The 19,887-nt window shown below is 45.3% G+C and overlaps 1 protein-coding gene across 1 annotated transcript; it reads right to left on the bottom strand.

Annotated features, from left to right (window-relative positions):
- Window positions 1–2,242: 2,242 nt before the first annotated feature.
- On the bottom strand, window positions 2,243–13,194 carry HPSE (heparanase). Its single transcript, XM_030947932.1, is given in 14 exon segments — window positions 2,243–2,768; window positions 3,522–3,668; window positions 3,802–3,920; window positions 5,557–5,671; window positions 6,183–6,289; window positions 6,917–7,010; window positions 8,392–8,439; window positions 8,955–9,126; window positions 9,570–9,743; window positions 10,100–10,225; window positions 11,225–11,370; window positions 12,856–13,042; window positions 13,045–13,120; window positions 13,123–13,194. Coding segments are annotated over 14 exon segments (1,743 nt in total). The 3' UTR covers window positions 2,243–2,608.
- Between the last annotated feature and the right edge of the window lie 6,693 nt (window positions 13,195–19,887).

Below are 19,887 nucleotides of genomic sequence, written 5' to 3'. Positions count from 1 at the left end.
CTTATTTTCACATACACAAAATGATCCCCTGTACCAAAGTGTGATGCAACTTACTCCACCTTCCAGGAGATTCAATGTGAGTAATCTGACCTCGAGTCAAAAGGACAAAAACAAATTGGAATGAGTGTGAAATATGATTCTCCCTGTTCTCAAATAAGTGTACACAGTGTATTCAATCACCCGAGGTCAATGACATTCACAGAGGAATAAAAGCCCCAGAGATAAGGGTGGGGCAGGCATTGGTCCTGTGAGGGTGATGTTCATCTCTGTTTCAGACCATAGCATCCTTGGAGTGCTGAGATCCAGCATCTTTCCCGTTCCCTGCACTTTTGTCCCTCTTGCTCTGTTTGTATAGAGCGAACAGTTGCTATTAGCTTGATGTCCAACACTTTGTAAAGCAAAAGGCAGTTACTGAGCTGTAAATCAAACCTCCCCACCCCACCATCAAGAACAGGGCTCAGAGAGGAGACACGGTTGGCAGCAGCTGTCATTTGCATGCGCAAACATCCCGGGGCCCCTCCTGATAGTTCCTGTGTGCCAGTCACCAGCACATGTATCACATCTGAGTCACACTGGGTGGAGGGCTTCTGAACTGCTCTGCAAACACAATTGAAACACACCAACCTGTGTAGGATTTCTTTCATTTTTGTGTACTTGGGCACTCTTATTGATAATAAAAAGAAGCACGGGTAATTGTGACCAAAAGAAAAGAGGGGAGTGTCGTGGTATCAGCATGTCAAAAAGGAGTCTTAAAAAAAATTAAGATTGCCAAAAGTTGGTATAAATTGCTTTAATTAAAATCTTCAAATAGAAAACTCACAAGCAGTGGAATAAACAACATTTTTAGAAAAGTTCTAAAAAGAAGCTACCAGGCAAATAATACCTTTGATGTTTTAGTTGCAACTTACATTTTTACAATAATAATAATATATTATTAACTTTATGTTGACTGTATGTAAGACTTTCCATCTTACACTCTCTTTGCTTCTGTTATGGAACTTAGACAATGTAGACAAACTCAGCCTTCCTTGTTTCTGATCTATGTTATCCCCTGATACATAACCCTTCACAGAATGCATCTGCTCTACGAATGCACACACGCCTTTGACACTCTGAACTCAACTATAGCCTTTTTAGTGTGCAGGTTTTCATCACAGCTACAAAAGTACATCAGTTTAGAAAGTCATCCCATCAAAAAGGTTCCCTGCCGTGTGTTAAACCCCATGTAGCTAGTAGCATCTTTTTAAAGCTTAAAAAGGGAGGTACAGTAGTGTGGGGTTGTTCTTCCCTGCTGTGCTCATAAATATAAGGCATTGAGAATGGTGTGGGTTACATACCTTCAAGAAAAGTAGATGCAAATAAATATATGTAGAAGGCCTCAGCTGCTGTCCTACCCCAGGCTTTTTGTTGCCCTGGGGACCAGCAGCCTGTGTGCCACAGGGAGCTTATTGCTGGCACAGCCACCTGCAGCAGGGTGTGCATGGGGAAGGCTCAGCTGGGGAGAAAAGCCACCACCAACACAGATTTCTGTCCAAAATCGCTGTTTTTCCAGTAGAAAGGATGTCAGCCTGCCTGGGCACTTCGGTCCCCAGGATGCTCTATAGCAACTCTGGTGGTTGAGAGGTGAGTGGTTTCCTCAGCATCTTTCCTATCCCACTTCCCCAAGACAAAAGAGACCTAGGTACATTAGGGAGTGTAAAGCAGAGAGAGCTTGAGAGCTTTACCTGTGCATAGGTTCAGGAAAGTCCTTTCCAGCTCAACTGCCTGCAGAGTGGTGCAGGTTGAAGAGTCACGAGCACTCACTGTGCAGCCTCCTGAGCACAGAGGGTTATTGTCAGGGCCTGGTGCGCTCCTCTCCTTTTCATACAGGGAAGAAGTGTGTGATGGCAGAGGTTGACCACCCTACAGGAACAGCCTGAATTTCCTGCATCAACAACTTGCCTTTGGAAAGCACAGAGCCACAGCTCCATCTTGTGACTGAACAATCCTAGCTTGAGAAAAATGTGTGTTGTCTCCCCAAGTGTAATAGAGGATCTGGTTTCTCTGCAAGGCCTTTGCCCCTGCAAGCACCCTGACCTTGGTTTGCTTTGTGTGTCCAGACTTTCCACCCCAAGATACCCTCAGCAACCACAACCCCCTCTCAGGCTTCCCCACATAGTGTGAGGTCACAGCTGTACAGCTCAAATAAAAATTCTGCTTATCCTTTCTGAAGGCAAGCTTTTGAAGAAACTGCTTTAGGAGCTGTGCTTGCAGAACGGAGAGGGAGAGGGGAGGTTGCAATGCCTGGGTAGGCAGAGCCCCAGGTAGTGTGAGAATCTCCCTGCATGATGTGGAGAAGGGTTCCACGCTCAAGGACAGTGACAGGCTAGATCAAGAGCAAAACCAGCACCTGCCTGGTCTTGTTCTACCTGGATAATTCTCCTGGAATCCTCCTTGTACCAGTTACCCAGTGGGACCTCAGTCTTCCCCAGCTAACAGTTGTGCTAGTGCTGCAACATTTGCATCCCTTACCAGAATTAAATCCTGTGGTAGAAATGTGAATTTCTAGAATTATAATTTCCTACTAGGCAAATGCTTTACATTTATCCTGAGTGTGTGTGTTGACCACTTAAATGCACGCAATAGCTTTGGCATTTTTGATAACATAAAAGCCGTAGGAGAAGGCTGGAAGGCCAAGCGGTCTGCCAGGACCAAGGGGCTTTTCCACAAGCTCTGGCAGTGTTTCATCATCCAGCATCCGTAGCACACGGCCGTTCAGCTCAATAGACCTGGAGAGGGACAGAGAGACTGTTTGGGCAGCTGTGCTCTGTTTGCCATCGAGTACAAACTGCTCTGGGCCTGAGTGTAAACATTAACTCAGCCCAAAGCCAAACTAAACTTCCCTTGAATGTGTGTGTACACACACACACAGACATCTGCAGCACTCCCACTACAAGGACTCCTTCAGAGTGGTAGCACAAGCACATTTAAAAGTACATTTCTTTCTCTTCCAGTGAGGTCAACAGCTAAACAGGCTCTGAAAAGTACAAATTTAAATTGCTTTTTCTCCTGAAAATATTAATATTCTTTTTTGCCCACAGAGCAGATCTTTCCCCTGTGGATGCATTAACAATGACAACAAAAAGATCAAAAGATCCCACCCACATACAAAGTCTGAACATGTTGCTGTAAATCAGGAGCTAGCACTTGGGAAAGCAATATACCTGTGCCTGTGCAAAAAAAGAAAAAAAAAAAAAAAAAAAACAACAAAACAGAGCTTTAGTAGCTGGTCCAGAACACTGACACCTGCTAGGATAAACTTCCAAATTAACATCAAGTAAATGTCCTTATAACTTAGTAAGCTTTCAGCAGCCTCAGTTTAGGAGACCTGATTTAACAGAAGTCAGATCTTGCTGAAAAAATCCCAGATGAATGAGTGGTAACCTCTTCTTTCCCCTTGCAAATTGAATAAGGTGAGGTTTCAATGACAATCTAAGCCTACTCACAGTCTTTCCACAGGGACTGGAGGAATTGCAACTTACCTGGAAAGAATATTCTCTTTGCCATGAGGAAGTAAGAGGTACTGATCCACATGCTTGCTCAATAGGTAATCTGGTAGCTCCAAATGTTGGGTGACGTTGTAGAGGTTTAAAGCAAACAGTGTCACATCCCCTTCTCTGTACTTTGGGCTGCAAGGCAAGAGAAGGTGATGGTGGGGATCAGAATAATGTGTGACCTTGCAGCGTCCCAAATGGCATTTGTTGGCCAGGGGGTGGCCACGGGCTCCGTTTCCAGGCTATTTCGCCCTTTCTGGAGGCTTACTTGAGGCTGCTTGTGCAGTGGAGGTAGACACGGAGCTTCCTCTTGTTGGCTCCTGCCAGGCTGACCTGCAGCACCTTGGTACCCACCAGCTTCTTGTAGAGCAGTGAGAGCCAGTAGTCCTGGGAGGCACAAAAACACATGGAAACATTTGTGTACATGCCAGGTGCTCCACACAGTGCTTAATCTAACCTTAATTTTGTAGCTCATGTCAAGGGGTTTTCCCCATAGCTTTTTGCTTTACCAAGTTTTTCACATCTACTTAAATTCACACACCATAGCTAAAAGGGAAGCCCTGACTGCCAGCAGCTGTGTTTAGAAAGTACCTTAGACACATTTTCCCCTTCATACAGAACTCTCAGAGCTCTGTCAGGGAGAGATTATGCTTTCGAAATGTCCTTCTGCAGGGTACAGAGAACCTCGGGACTGAATGCAGGAGTGTAAGCTGCCCTTCCTGCAGGAAGGTTGTACCTAAAGCACAGGTGCAACACCAGGAAGAAACTCCTAAACTTTGACCCCTTTAACATTGTACTTCTGAACAGGTATCAGGATTGATTTCTAAATCTGAGTCACAAATGTATCCTCTGACACTTCAGGATGATGCCTCAGAGCGGGGCAATGCCCAGTGCAGACTCATTTTTTCCAGGTCTTTCCTGGCTTTTAGAGAGCTTCTCCCAGCTCATTTGTTGATCTTTGAGGTTTTCTTAGGAGGAAAACCATTGTGTTTCTCCTCTGACTCACCAGAAGCCCAGGAAATTACTTTTGCTATCAGCCTTCATTCTGAATCCCTCTGCAAGGAAATGCAGCCTTCTGACACTGATGTGCTTCCTCATTTCTGTGCTAACTACAGCTGGGTTTGGATTTCCCTGCCTCTGAAGCATTAGTGGCTTGGTTAACATCTGTACTGTTTGTAGGTGAGGAAAAGGGAACAGTTTCAGTCCAAATTAAATCTATTTTAATGAGGGAATGAAAAGCCCAAAGTCACAAGCCTGATGATGCAGCCTCTGGCATAGGAAGCAGCTGAGCAAGTAGGATGGAAAATCCCTGTATGCTGGGTTTTCTTATAGGCTGGCTCTATGACCACCAGTGAAAATCACAATTTGGAAGCAGAAAAATGAGAGGGAAGCTAAAAAGGAAGATGCCGTCCTCTCACCCCAATCTAAGTGCCAGTAGTACAAAGAAATGTGCCGTTTCTGCAAGAACAATGTGTAGTTCATATAATGAAGTTTTATCACAGCAAAGTATATTTCCTAATAAATCAAACTATACTAAATGTATATTTCAATTTAATTATCCTTCAGCCACAACTGTAGGATGAATATGCTCATGACCTATAACACTTGAGTGTTGACTTCATGGTGGCCTGGTTTTCACATGGAATATAATTGATTTTAATATCTCTTTCCCCTTCTGTTTATAAACTACACATCACTCAGCTGAGGAGTAGTCAAACCAAAACAGGCCATCCAGAAAAACCTTGTAACATCCAGGAGCTTCTATGTACAAACCAGGGCATCGTGTCCCACAAATCACTTTCTGCTGTGCTGAAGACTGGCTGCACCCCTGCAGCTGGAGTAAATATCTAGTGTGCATGCATATATATGTAATAATACATTAACCTGCAGTGGAACATGAGATAACTTTAGGTGCAGGGATACCCTGACCATCCAAGCAAAAAAAGGTGTTGCTAAAATAGCTGACTTGTCCCTCCACACCCAGAGCTGCTGTGCAGAGGTGCATTCAGGGGTGTTTACATACCGGCAAAGGCTCAAAGCTGGCGTCCACCAGGTGATAGGTCCCTGCCCCAAAGAAAACCTGTCTCATTACCACATCAATCCCCTGCCTGGCTGAAAGCCCGAGTTTGTCCAGCCACCTGCCAAAAAATGAGGCAAATATCATGCAGATGAAAGTGCTGACCTCAGCAGTACTCTGTTGCCCCTCTCAAACCAGATCGGGAAGCAGGAAAACAAAACTTAGTGAGTGATGCTGACTTCCTTAAAAGCACACAACTAATTTCAAGTCTTGCATTAATTACATGAAAAAATAATTTCAGTCCACCTCTTGAAGTCCAAGTTGGTGGGAACAGTTGCTCCATTCCCCTGTTTGTAGGTGGTGGAAACAAGGAGTGACAGCAGGTTCTCCTGAACTGGCCAAGGGTCTGAAGGCTGAGAGAAATCATGACACCAACAACAAGGTTGCCTGTCATTATCAGACTTTGACTTGCTGGCCCACCACACCCTGATAAAAAGTCATCATGTCTTATAGGATGGAAAAAAACTGCTCGCACTCCCCAGGAAGCCTGAGGAAGCCACATTCCTCCTGTGGGGCAGCCCCATTCAGCTGTCAAAATACATAATTTCCCATATTGGGGACACAGTACTCACATAAAACCGGCAACATAAGTGTTAGACAGTCTGGGAGCTCCTCCTCCATAGGCAGAGCTCGTCTCTCCCAGCCACACCTTCTTGTCCGGCACAGTCTGACCAACAATCTGGCCAGTGTGGCATTAGGAAAGAAGAGAAAGAGATGACAGTTAATTTTTTGGCTACTGAAATGAAAAATATTTTGTGTTTTAGCCAAAGACTTACTTAGGATGTTTACATTTAAGGGATAACACTCTGAGATGGGATGTCACAGAAATTTGGATCAAAAGGACTAGAAGTAGATTTACATTACCCCCTGAAAAAACCCCAAACTTGCTACCCATGTAAAACAGGACAAACATCACTAAAATCCAGGTCCCATAGTTCTTCTTGTGCTGAGTAGTGCTATATTCTAAGTTATAATGCTGTCAGGATTTCAGAAAAAAAAAAAAAAAAAAAAAGAATTGGGGGGATGGGATACCTATCAATTACATCCCTGAGTAATTACTCTATCAAAAAATGAGAATGTTGTAGGTGTGTGATGCACCTGGCATCATGTTTGCTGCATAGCAAACAGTTGGAGCTCATTTGTTGTTAGTATAATTAATTTTAATTTTATTTTTTTAATATACTATGTCTGCAGAACCCAAACTTTGAGTATCCCTGTCTATTGCTAGTAAGAAGTAGTGCTGTATTTTAGATTCTGTTAACCCCCTGGAAACTGAACATGGGAATTATTGAACAGGACAAGGTACCTCCAGGACTTCATATATGGCTGTGGCAAAGGTGTCCAACACTTCAGGGCTCAAGAAATCCCCCCTTGTTGCACTCTGTCCATTCACATAGTAACTGAAAATCAGGAAAAAAAACATAGACAAAATTAGGGAGTAATACCACCAGTGGTACAAAACACCACTGAAAGTATTCCGTTGTTTGGTACATTTATCCACAGCAAGATTTTTCTGTCCAGTGTTTTTTAATTTTTTGTTTCCAAATGTGTAGGTCTGTCACTTGTGTTTAAGGGACTTTAACATAGAATTACCTCAGTGGAGTCAGGATATCACAGGAATTTCCACCAGCAGAAGCAATAGGTTTGTTTGTATCTATTTATTAAGAATAAGGAAAACATCACCAAGAGCCAGCTTCTGTAAGTCTTCTCCTGTTGAGGAGTCTATGTGATTACTTGCTTTACTCTATCAAGTTATATATTAAAAATATCAGCTCACAGCATCTGTCCATCTGCTGGAATATTTTGGCCACTTGGAGGGAGCTGAAATATGGGCATCCCTATGGCGTAAATGGTGCCCTCCACCATGAGCAGAAGAGTTTATAAGTCTTGTTTCTCCAAATAAATTGGAATGGTGGTTTTTGCAGTTCATCGTGCTATCACTCAGTCTGACCAAAAACAGCTGAAGCCTTCCAGCCACAAGAGGAAGCTAAAACCTGATAATCCTAAATGAGTTAACAACAGCCCAGGAAGGGGAAAGGACATGTTTCATGCCTTTCTAGCAGCTGAAAATATATAGATAATTGATGTATGTATACATATATATAAAAAAATGAGTATGTACATCTTTTCTCTCTGTTGTCTGACTGCTGCATGTCATGTCCTGCTTTTGACTCTGGAAAGAAAACTGCCTTCACATGGAAATGACTTTCAAACATGTGGAGTTCATGGCCCTGAGGCCAGTTTACCCCACTGTCGCCGTGAGCACTTTAAACCTACCAATCAAAGTCACTGCACAGGAGCAAAGGGCCAGGTGCCAGTGCTGTTTGCACTGCGTGTGGGATCTGAGGGTGAGTTACCCACACAGAGCCTGAAATTACTCCAAGAGCAAACTCAAGGGAGCAGGAGGAGCTGCTGGCAATTCTCCATGGACAGGGGTCAGCCAGACCTACAGGGCTTTTTCTTTATATCAACTAGATATAAATAGAGCAAACAAAATTATCATCTTGCACATGTTGCATTCCCCGTGACAAACCCCTACCCCTGCTTTTGGGTCTCTGCACCAAGTAGACCCTTGGGAGGCTTCAGCATTTCTGTAATGTGCTCCCTCAATTCAGCTCCTTTCTGAACACAGGACTTTGTGGAGAGGGCCCTGAGAAACTGTCAAAAGGGGCATTTCACCCCCCTCTTTTCTGTTGAGATTGATAATTCTGTTCAAATTGACATTTTTTAAAGAAAATGAGGCAGTAATCAGAGTGACAGTGGTATCCAAATGGTACTTACTGGTGCCATGTGACAGAGTCAATCACCTTCCCTCCCGATTTCAGGAAGCTGCAAGCAGAGGGAATGGTGGAGGACGGGGGATTAGCAGTACCAGTCATGGCCCTCCCACTAATGCAACACCATGCACAGCCCTCCCCTGTCCCCACAGCTGGCAGTACTGATGGTGAATGCCTGGGGGCCAGGATTGCCACATGGTTTTTAAGCAGGCTTGGGCAGCCTGGCTTCCTCAGCAGGTTGCTGGGAGGATGAATTGACCTTTGTATAACATGTGGGTGTTTTTCAGGCTCAAAGCCCTTGTTAGTACAACCCTAGAGCCAGTACTCAATGGGAAAATGTGTAGACCACTGATGTACTTCCAGCAGCTGAGTTTTACCTGGATGAGTATTCAGGCCTTGAACTCAAGCATGCAGGTAAGATTATAATTGTCATCTGTCAAGGTAAAAAAAGTTGTTCAACCCCTGCTTTAAAGCCTCTTCATGCCTCCTGCATATAGGGGCAGACAAGCCACAATTCTCCACGCCTGCCCTACTCCAGGGAATGCTGCTGGAACCTCACACTCCTACCTTCTGAGCAGCCTCCGCGTGTGCTTTCGGGGCTGCCCAACGTCAGGGCCGTAGAGCTTGGCATGCTGATAGAGGGCATAGTTATTCAGCAGTTGGCGTAAGTGAATAAAATCTTGCCCCAGCTGGAAGCCATCAATGTGGATGCCAGATTTCTTCCTGAAGCTGTTGGGCTCTGAGGAAGACACATGCACATCAACACCCCACTCTGTTTCTGGGGCACAAAATAGGGCAGTTCCATTCACATGGGAAGCACCAGTTCCCTAAGGCTTCACCTGATCTGGCATAGTGTGGGTGAGATATTTGAAGGTGAGCATGAAACCAAAAGCTTGGGGGATACAGCGTGCTGCTCTCCAGGACTCTGTCCCAGCCATAGGTGACATCCTGCATGTTGTGGGGGATTGTTCACCTCATCTCAAAGCCCTGATAGGAGCAGCAAAATCATCTCAATTTGCTCATTCATCTTGCATTTTTGTAAAATCCCCCTGCAAATTAAGACCTTAATGTCTCTTTATAAAACATCACCTTGCCTTGGTGTGGCATCATGCAAAATATCCAAAGTTACTAGCCCACTCCTACTTTTCTAGCTGATGGCTGGTCTGGCCAACAAGCACTTACCATTCCCGAGTTCCCAGGAGATGTTGTACCTCTGGGAAGCACAGTAGTCCAGCAGTGCCTGGGCGTTTGAGCTGTCCCACTGCAAGCCACCTTTCCGCAGCAAGGCATTGAGTCCAAAGATCAGGTGAAACCCTGAGCAGTTTGCAAAGCTGTAGAGAATATCCAGTGTATTTTCTGCACAGAGGAGAAAGGAGGGGTGTTTATCTCAAAGTTGGAGCATGGTAGTTGAGCTCTGGCCAAGCAACAATCCTTACTGCCTGTATTTATTTAGCCTGATGCTGCAGATGTGCCAAACTTTCCCAGCCAGACAGAAGAGGTCAGGCCTCACTACACATCTGGCAAGCTTTGAGAACCTCCCAACTCCTGCAGCTGAATACTATTAAATGTGGGATGGCAAACAGTAGAAAAAGAGTTCTCTGAATATTTTTCAAAGTGGGTGAAATATTTATTTTTCAGTGGTTTCAGCTTCTAATAGCCTATGGCCCTTTTACTGTGGGGCAGAGAACTGCATCCCCCTGTTTAAGTCTTACTTGTAATGGTGGTGTTTTTGTGCTTTTTCCGGTTCTGTTCGGCAAGAATCAGCTTCTCCTGCCTGGGCCATTGAGCCAGCAGCACCTTCTCAACAGCAGCAAATGCAGGCCTTGAGCCACAAGCCTCTGCAGGACAGAAGAAGGTTGATAGGAATTAACTCCTCACCTCAACAGCCAGCAAACCCTTGTTCCAGTGAGCTGACAAAGCATAGGCTGCGATGCTTGAGGAGCAGATAAGCCAACCTGGCATGCAATGGTGTGGCAGGAACAGGGCAATGCTTCCTGCACTGGCCCTCTCATGCAGGGGAAAGTGCTGACTTCCCCACACGGCTCACTGGCAGCAGCCATAAGACACATTTCCTTCAAAGCTCATATTTTTTCTTGGCATGCAAACCAGGAACAGGCCATAACCAGAGAAGAAGGCACGAGCTGGAGTCACAGGAATTGGCTACTTAGCAAAGTGCTATGAGGGAAAAGTACCACTTGACTTCAAAACTGAGCATCACTGGTCGTACAGTAATGTAGGATTGCACAATTGTGCTATGTGCCACAGGAATATACAGGATTTTTTCTATTTGAAACACCTCTTGACACTTTTGCTAAGTTCAAAGAGAAAATACCAAGCTCAAGCAGTTGACAGGGCTCCATCAGGTTTGCATTTGCCCTGTCAAAGCAACAGGGGGGCAAGGCTGCACCCCCAGCCAAGCTCTCTGATTTTGGGAGAGAGATTGAACGCTCTGTTCTCCTCAGGTTATTTCTTCCATCTGTTCCTTAATTTTCATAATGAAGCCCCAGCTTCTGAGCTGAACTTGACCATCTTCCAGACAGTGAGGGAGCTCCCAAGATTGCTGCAGGGAGCAAAGGGCAGCAAAGGGAGAGTCTCAGGAGATGCCAGAGAGGATACAAGTTCCCCTACATCCTTTCTCAATTTCCCACAGCTGGCACAGCTCTTCCCACAAACCATGCTGAAAGTCCATAGATCTCGTCTCCATGGATGCTGGCAATACTGAGACTGTGGAGGGTCCCCAGTGCTGCTGCTGTGCCCTTGCAGCATCCTCAGCCTGTGTCAAAGACCCTCCAAAACCTAGGATGGTTTCAAGTCTGACAAGTTGATGCCAACTTTACCTTGCTGTGCCTGAAATTCCCAGAGGATTTTTTCTTCTGAGGTTGAATCCTTGTTGGGATCAAAGATAAGAAAGTCTGTCTCAGTGCCACCAAACCTCAGGAAACCTGGGGACAGGGCCGTTGCTAGGACACGCAGCTTGGAATTGCTGAGGAGGGAATGCCAAGAAATAGGAAACCACTATATTTATGCAGACTGTGTAGAGGGTAAACATGGCAAGCACTTTGAGGAACATGCTACAGTAGGTGACCTGGGGCTACCCAGTAGCCTCAAGAAATTCCTGATGGCTTTCTGGGATCTGCATTCCAGCCCTCTGCACTGTACAAAAGGGGTGCTGATGGCCAAGTGAGCCAGGAGAGCGTCTAATGGGCAACAAGGGGAGAACGTACCTGAGGGAACATCAGCAGGGAGCCAAATCCGGGGGGCAAAGTAAGGCAAAACTTTAAAACAATCTTGGTTTTTTTCATCCTAAACATCCTCCTCCCCTAGATTTTTTTGTTTTGTTTGTGCAACACCAACATAAATGTTCTGTGAGAATTTGAGCGCAAAACTGACTTTACATCATCAGCCCCAGCTTCCATCACAACTGCCAAAGCAATTGCCTTTGTACCCAAGGGAGATTAAGGGTCCCTGCTGGGACAGGTGTTAACTCTATCAAAGCAGGTGTACAAAAGAACATAACTGTGACTTGCTCACATCCCATGCAGGATGTGCAGCACCGACAGCCAGCCTTCTCTGGGGGAAGCCACAAGGCTTTGGAGGGCACTGGGCATGTTAGGCGCTATCTGCTCCGTGGTGACAAACAACAGATTAGAGGCCACCAAGTACTTCCTACACCCCTCCTGGTGGCACGGCTGGCCTCAGGCTGAACCCCAAGGTGTGAAGATGGGGCTGGATGTTGGAGACGTGAGCACTTCCCAGTAAAGCTGGTGACACCTTTCTCACCAGCTCAGTGAGGACAACAGCATGCAAGTAGTGGGAAAGCAGGACTGGAGGATCCGCATGTTTTTTGAACACTTTCATGGATGGTGATTCCACCATCTGCTTCCCTGCGTAGCTTGTTCCAATGCATGATTACCCTCTCAGTGAAGAAATTTTTCTTAATATCCAATCTGAAGCCCCCCTGCTACAACTGAGGCCGTTTCGTCTCTTCCAGTCAGTTGTTAGCTGGAAGAGACTGACCCACACCTCACTACAGTCCCCTTTCCGGCGCTTGCGGAGGGCGATAAGGACACCCTGAAGCCTCCATTTCTCGAGGGCAAACAACCGCAATTCCGTCCGTTTCCTTCTCCTTTTTTTTTTTTTTTTTTTTTCTGCTGGCAAAGCAGCTCCTCTACCAGGCTTATTGTCGAGCTGAGCTTTCCCTGCATCCCCCATGCCATCCCCTCCTTCCCCGAGCACAAACGGGCCGGCGCGGCTCGCACCTGGGGAAGGTAACGCCTTCTGCCCTGGGAGGGCGGAATTAGCGAACCCCGAAGCAGACGGGATCCAGCAGCCTCTCCCCGACCCCATTTCTAGGGGAGAGGGACTCCCCGTTCCCCCCAGCTCGCTCCGCAGCGCCTTTGCCAGGATGTCCCGCTCCTCCCCCCGAAGACTCTTTCTCCTTTGCCCAGTTGGGCGAGAGGCGACTCACCTGAGCAGGGCGACATAGCGCGGGTCCCGGGCGAGGCTGGCATCCAGGGTGAGGGAGAGGAAAGCCGGGCTCACCTCCCCTCGGGGGCTGTCCCGGAGCCCCAGCCGCAGCTTCGCCGCTCGGTTCCCCTCGGCCAGTGCCGGCGGCAGCAGCAGCAGCAGAGGCAGCAGCAGAGGCAGCAGCATCCCCGCTCCTGGCCCGCCGCGCCGACACCGCCGGCACCACCCCCGAGGAGCTCGGAGGGCGGGCCCGGAGCTCCAGCGCTCCACTCCCCGCCGGGAAGAGCGGCTCTGGCGTGAGCAGGAGCTTCCTCACCCTCTGGAAGAGCTCCAAGAGCATCTTCGAGCCTCAAATTAGCAGCAAGACGCCCGACACCCGGTGTTACCCAAACGCTCAACCATTGCAAAATGAATCTGTGTTTACAGCCGGTTCCTTCCCTGCTCACACCTTCGCAGCCTTGCAGCCGCCTCCTCCAACATCCCGCTCTGCCTGGGCGGCCCTGGGCATTTCCGTGTACAACCAGCGGTCTGGAAAATCTCTACAGGACTGAACGCTGCCTCTCCAGGGCTGGGATGTCATCCTGGAGCCCCGTCTGCGGCCTTCGCTGCGGGAAACTGACTCCCAGCAGCGCACAGCCCTGTCAGGCTGAAACCTGACTGTTGCAACAGTCCATGCTGTTGGAACAAGTGTCCTAATTGCAGAGGTATGAAACTTGGAATTACTGTTACCGAAAGGTTTCAGGCAGGCTCTGGGTCTGCCCCCTAGGTGTTCCCTGCAGAGTCCAGTCTGTACCAAAACTCCTTCTTTGGCAGCAGCTGACCTTGCTAGGGAGGCCTGTCAGTAAAGAGCCAGCTGCAGCCATGGAGCAGGTATAGCTTAGTGTCATGGAATGGCTTGGGTTGTTCCAAACCCTACACCATGGACAGGGATGCCTCCCACTAGACCAGGTTGCTCAAAGCCCCATCCAGCCTGGCCTTGAACACTTCCAGCAATGAGGTGCACACAGCTTCTCTGGGCAACCTTTGCCAGTGCATCACCACCCTCACAGTAAAGAATTTCTTTGTAACATCGAGCCTAAACTGACGCTCCTTCAGCCTAAGGCCATTCCTCTCTTGTCCTAGCATTCCATGCCCTTGTAAAAAGTCCTTCTCCAGCTCTCTTCTCATCCCTTCAGGTACTGGAAATTGTCTGGAGCCTTCTCCTCTCCAGGCTGAACAACCCCAGCTCTCTCAGCTTCTCTTCAAAGGAGAGTTGTTCCAGCCCCCTGATCACCTTTGTGGCTTCCTAACAGATCCAAATTCTTCTTGTTTTGGGGGGCCCAGGGCTGGATGCAGTATCAGAGATGGAGTCTGGACCAGAGAAGGACAGTCACCTCCCCTGACCTACTGCCCACTCTCCCTTTGATGCAACCCAGAATACAATTTGCTTCCTGGGTTACAAGAATGTTTCTAAGTTTCTATGCACACTACTGAAACATTTGCAGAATTTTTAAACAACTACATTTAACACTACCATTACATTTCCCACCTGCACCAATTCATCCTGAAGCATCCATATGTCTGAGAAGGTTTGTTCTGAAAATGGCTGTCGGCTGGAACAGGCTGTGAATCTGTTACTTTATTCAGGTGCAGTGCTTCCCATACACACCAAAGTTGGGGCATTAATCTGTGGCTCAAGTGCTTGCCTGCCTGGCCCTTCCTGTTCCTGCTTGCTCTACATTTTTGTACTATTAAGTAACTCTCCTCCGGAACTAGAAGAACTTGACTAAATTAACTCTGGTTTTGATAAGCATATCCACGGCCCTGCCAAAAAGGAAACATCAGTGACACTTGTGACTGTCTCAGTATCTTAGTTGGGGTAATGCTTCCCATTTTGGGAGTGCAGCACCAATTATATGCCTACGCCCCAGGAAGGGCTAGGGTGACGATCTGCCAGAGGAATAACTCATCTATCAGCTGATGACTGGAGCACCAAACAAACTACACCACCCCATGGGTAAACTAAGGATAGAAGAATGTAGTTCAGTGTGTGAAAAAATCATTGCTGCAAATTTAGCTAAGGCTGTTACCACAGGTGCAGGAGGAAAGGTCAGGAGCTGTCAGGCAAGATGTAGCCTGTGCACAATTTCTTTCTGTTGGAATTCCCTACTTCTGCCTTTATTTCCTTCATGTTCTTCTTTGAGAGGACACATTTTGGGTGACTTGCTATTGTACGGTGCCCTTCTCACAGCAAAGGCACAAGGTGTATATTTCAAATGGTCAAGGCTATGTTTTGGGATCAGTTGCTGTGTACAGATGTGTGTATGTGAAGTCTGGCATGTGTTGTGTTTTTAGCAGCCTGTGAAACCTTGTTGCTGGAAAACAATGCATTCCAGCATTAGCTTAAGGTACTAAATGAAAAGTAGCAGCTTTTGCCTGGGCATTTTTCACATGGTTTTATACACATTTTTAAATATTGCAGAGTAGGGGAGCTCAGTATAGATGTATATGGAAATCAGGGCAGAATTTGAGTGATGCCCTGTGAACTACAAGGGGAGCACTTAAGAACTAGGACTAGGCTTAAGCCCACTTGAGTGTTACTTGAAGCCAGCTCCAAACAAGCATCCCATCCCTCTTCCTCATTTCACACAAAACCTATCCCCTGCCTTGTGACATTCAAATGCTTTGGTCTTGCAGCTCCTATCAGACAGTTCTGCTTCTCCCAGTAATGCCATTAGACAGCCTGTGATGACTAGATTTTTATAACTAGAAAGAACTAAAAACCTTCCAGGAATTTCAACTGTCTAACTGCAACAGCAACGTGCTTTGCTAGCTGGGGCACCTCTGCTGTTCCTGGGCAAGCACCAATAACTGATATATTTATACCTATATCTATATATATGTCAGTGCTTTACCTTGTGTTTATTAAGGGAATTCAGAAGGGAAGAGCTGCCTTTGTAAAAGGCAAACAATTCTTGTGACACAGATGTTTGGGCAGATGAACAGAGCTGACCTGTGACAGGATACTGCTCTGTTTCTATGTAAGAAGCCTCAGGAAGATGAAATTAAGGCTAAGCTGATGCCAAGAAAGCATGGAAATTGTAAAAACAGAGATGCCTATCAGAATGGTTTTGTGAGCTATCCTTCCTCCCTGCCCCAAGCCTGCAGCCAGACCTTGTCCTGACAGCAGCTCTCAGTACTTCCTGCTGGTTTTATTTCTGAACCCAGATGGTTTATGGGAGTCTGAGATGGCACACCCTCTTTATTTAAAGATGGAAATGATACCTTGGGTCTAGATTTTAGCAGTTATCTTTGATATGCACACAGAGGTGAAATGAAGCTTTAAAAGGAAGGACAAAGTGAGAGCTAGGCAGGACTAACTCATGTGAAAATGGCTTTTCAGAACATAGGAATGCAATAGGTCTCATTCACACAATTAACAGCTATACCTTATCCTAAGCCTGACTCTCTTAGTAGTCCTTCCAGGGAGAGAGTTTTCAGTAAGTTATGCACAGAGGTTCATGGAATCATGACCCAGAGGAAGAAAGGGAATCACGCAAACACAAGAATTGGTCTATGTGAGCAAGCTGGAAAGCAGAGTGAATAGAAATCGAGACTAAGAAATATGCTCTGAGGTGTTAGGTCAGAACATTTCTCTGCACCTGAACAGACTTGCACGCCCAATAGCTCCCATCCAATTTACTGTGGGGTTATGAAGACATTGGCAGGAACATCCAACAGAGCATATTTTTGTGACCTACTTAGCTTTGAAGCATCTACCATTGTATCACATGGAAATAAGATAAATTCATCAATGTTGCTTCTTTTCCTTTAACACAGGCCTTAGGATACAAACATCCCATTGAAGCAAGTGAGAAATATTTGCTTTCCAAAATATCTTGAATCCATCCTCAGCATAAATTTTTCCATAGCACATTCACCCATAACACACATTTACCAAACTAATGCATATTGATTCCAGCACCTGAGTGTTATATAAATCAGCCCACTGAAGCGCTGAGCATCATCTGGCAGTACAAAAATACCATGAGCAGCATCTGTTGTATTCCCTTTTTTCTCTTCTCCCATCTCCACCCAGGGGAAAAGCCCAGGTAAGAAAGCTTTATATGAAAAGTATTTACTCACATTAAAACAAGCAGTATGAAATATATGTACTGCTTTGCCTGATAAGCTTGATTTCAGGAAAATAAGACAAGTTACATATAGCAAAGTTTCAGTGCAAATTAGTGCAGCTTCATTTAATTTCTGATCCTCTCTAAGGTCACAGATAAAGCCTTAAGGGAATTGCACTCATCCATCAAGGCAGAGCACAGTCTGTGTGAAGAGAACAGCAGAGATAACAATTGCCAACTTCTTTTTCTTTCCAGACGAGCTTTATGCAGATTTAAAACCACTCTCTTGTTTCAAACCAGCTTTTCCTACCATTTTCACAGGAGCTCTGGCATTTGTAGGGAATAATTGACTTTTTTTCTAAATGTGTATCCATCAAAACTTGATCTTGTAGCAGTGCTGGGCATTATGGTCATGTATAGTGTGAGGGTGCATTTAGCAAGTGGCAGGAATAATATTTTGCTGCTGTTCCCCTCTGCTATATAAATACATAAAATGTACACTTTAATTAGCACACAAGTACAAATATGCAAAGAATTGTGACAGATGTTACTGGCTCATTAACTATTCTGTAATAGATGCAGCAATTAATGGATTATTTCCATAACATCTGTTATTGCAGTAACTCAGTACTCAGAGTGAATAATCTTATAGTAACTTCCTAGGGTTCTTTCCCCCATCAAATCCACACAAAACTGTACCAAACTTTGGAAAGGCACCATCAAGTACCAATAAACCTCTAAGGTAGTTGTGTTTTCTTATGTGGGTACAACATCTCCTGCTTAGATATGTATTCACTGTTATGCTGGAGTGAGCATCATCTGTCTTTTGAATGTAACACAAACCAATAGAGAATTAAATGTTATCTATCATTTGGTCAAAGATAGATCTTAATTAAAAGGCAAGGCATTTAGAGATAGACTTAGATATAGCTTCAAGTCATGGCAAATATTGCTTCTGCCCTTGAGGACCAACTTCGTATTTTTTCATGTTTCCAAATCCAATTGTGCCTCAGGCACCTAAATATCAGTAACAGGATTCCCCTGTGGGCACTCAGTGTACCAGTGGAAATGAATCACATTCCCTCTAACAAGTGCTGGTTTTAAATTCCTGACCTGGTTTAATACTGAATGCAGTCAAATATTGCATTTATCCAAACCATGCAAGCCACTAGGAAATACCACAAGTACAGGTTTAGAAGCATATGCCAAATAAAGGTTTATAAAGAATTTATTCAATTGTTACCTATGATTTCTCTAATGCAACAACAGAATGAGTGGTAGAATATTAGCATTTTCAACCATAACCACTTTCTATCAAGCATTCAACATCTAACACCCTCACTGGATTTAAAAACCTTTCTGTTTATTTATTTCTAGAGCCACAACATAATTAACCTGTCAAGCCCCCAGTTTAACTAAGGTTTATCTTACTTTTCCTTTACTGAGAAGACACCAAATTTTACACAGAAATGCCATATTTAGGTGTGCTGCTACACTGGCTAGCACAATTCAAAACTACTTTCATGGCCTCATGACACCCCACCTGGAACACTGCATCCAGATCTGGGGTTCTCAGCGCAAGAAAGCCATGGACACTGTTGGAGCAGGTTCAGAGGTAGCCATGGAGATGCTCAGAGGGGTGGAGCACCTCTCCTATGAATACAGGCTGAGAGAGCTGGGGTTGTTCAGCACAGAGAAGACTCCAGGTGTTACAATAAATGAGGGAGAGAGAATTTTAGAGGGGTAGATAGTGATAGGACAAGATGGAATAGATTTAAACCAGAAGAAGAGATATTTAGATTGGATATTAGGAAGAGATTCCTTACTGTGAGGGTGATGAAGCACTGGCACTGGATGCCCAAGGAAGCTGTGGATGCCCCGTGCCTGGTGTTCAAGGCCAGGCTGGGTGAGGCTTTCAACAACCTGGTCTAGTGGAAGTGGACTGCCCATGGCAGAGGGTTTGGAATGAGATGATCTTTAAGGTTTCTTCCAACCCAAATCAGCCTATGACTCTGTAATTTAACACATCAGGCTCCCCCAGCTTTCAAATCTGTCTTAATGTGCAGGCCATTGTCAAGTGCTACACAGCAGCTTAGAAGTTTACCATGTAAACTGAGGAAGGTTCAGGCTACTGTAGGTTCTAAAGTAGGTTCAAAACTACTTTAATGAAGCTTAACTTTTTGCTGGAGCAAATTGGGTTCAGATGCCTTTAAAAATCCTGACTAGGGTGACTGATACATGCCCATGGACTCTCAGAACCCAACAAGTCTTCTCAAACGTCAGTTCTTTAAGGCCTCATCTTTATTTAGTCTTCACATTTAAGCAAGAAATTAAAAACATTTTTAAAAAGTAAACCTTCTGTTTGGAAGACTGCTTCAAAAGCATCCTGAAAGAATTATCTCAGGGAATTGCCAGAGGCTGAATATGAATTTGATATCTGCATTTTTTAAAAAGGCTTAAACTAGGCATCATTTACGATCTCTTGCACAACTCTGGGACAACTTCCTTGTTATGAATTGCAGCTCCTTCCATTAGCTACACTTAGAGTACAGAGAATCCTGCAAGCAGGCATTTCTGGGTAGCTCACTCAAATGCAGGTGTCCTAAAGGGAATATCTAAAGATATTATTTAATTCAGCTGTGAGCATAAGCTCCCAGCAGAAGTACACACAAAGCAGTCAGTCCAATTCCCAAAGCACTCCCAAAACACTAGGGCTATATCTAAAACCAGGAATGAAGATGATTCTGTCCTATTGCTCAAGAAGTTCACAATCCAAACCTTTGAATGAAGTCAACTATGGCATTCACATTCTCTGAAAAAATTCCTTCGCCCAGGGTTTTTCTCCTGGGAAGCTGAAAGTCAGCTAGAGAGGCCTCAGAGAAAAGGAAAACCATTCTTATTTCATTTGCTTCTCCTGTGTT

This window comes from Camarhynchus parvulus, chromosome 4 (assembly GCF_901933205.1).
Source record: "Camarhynchus parvulus chromosome 4, STF_HiC, whole genome shotgun sequence".
Lineage (NCBI taxonomy): Eukaryota > Metazoa > Chordata > Aves > Passeriformes > Thraupidae > Camarhynchus > Camarhynchus parvulus.
This window is presented reverse-complemented; position numbering and strand designations above follow the sequence as displayed.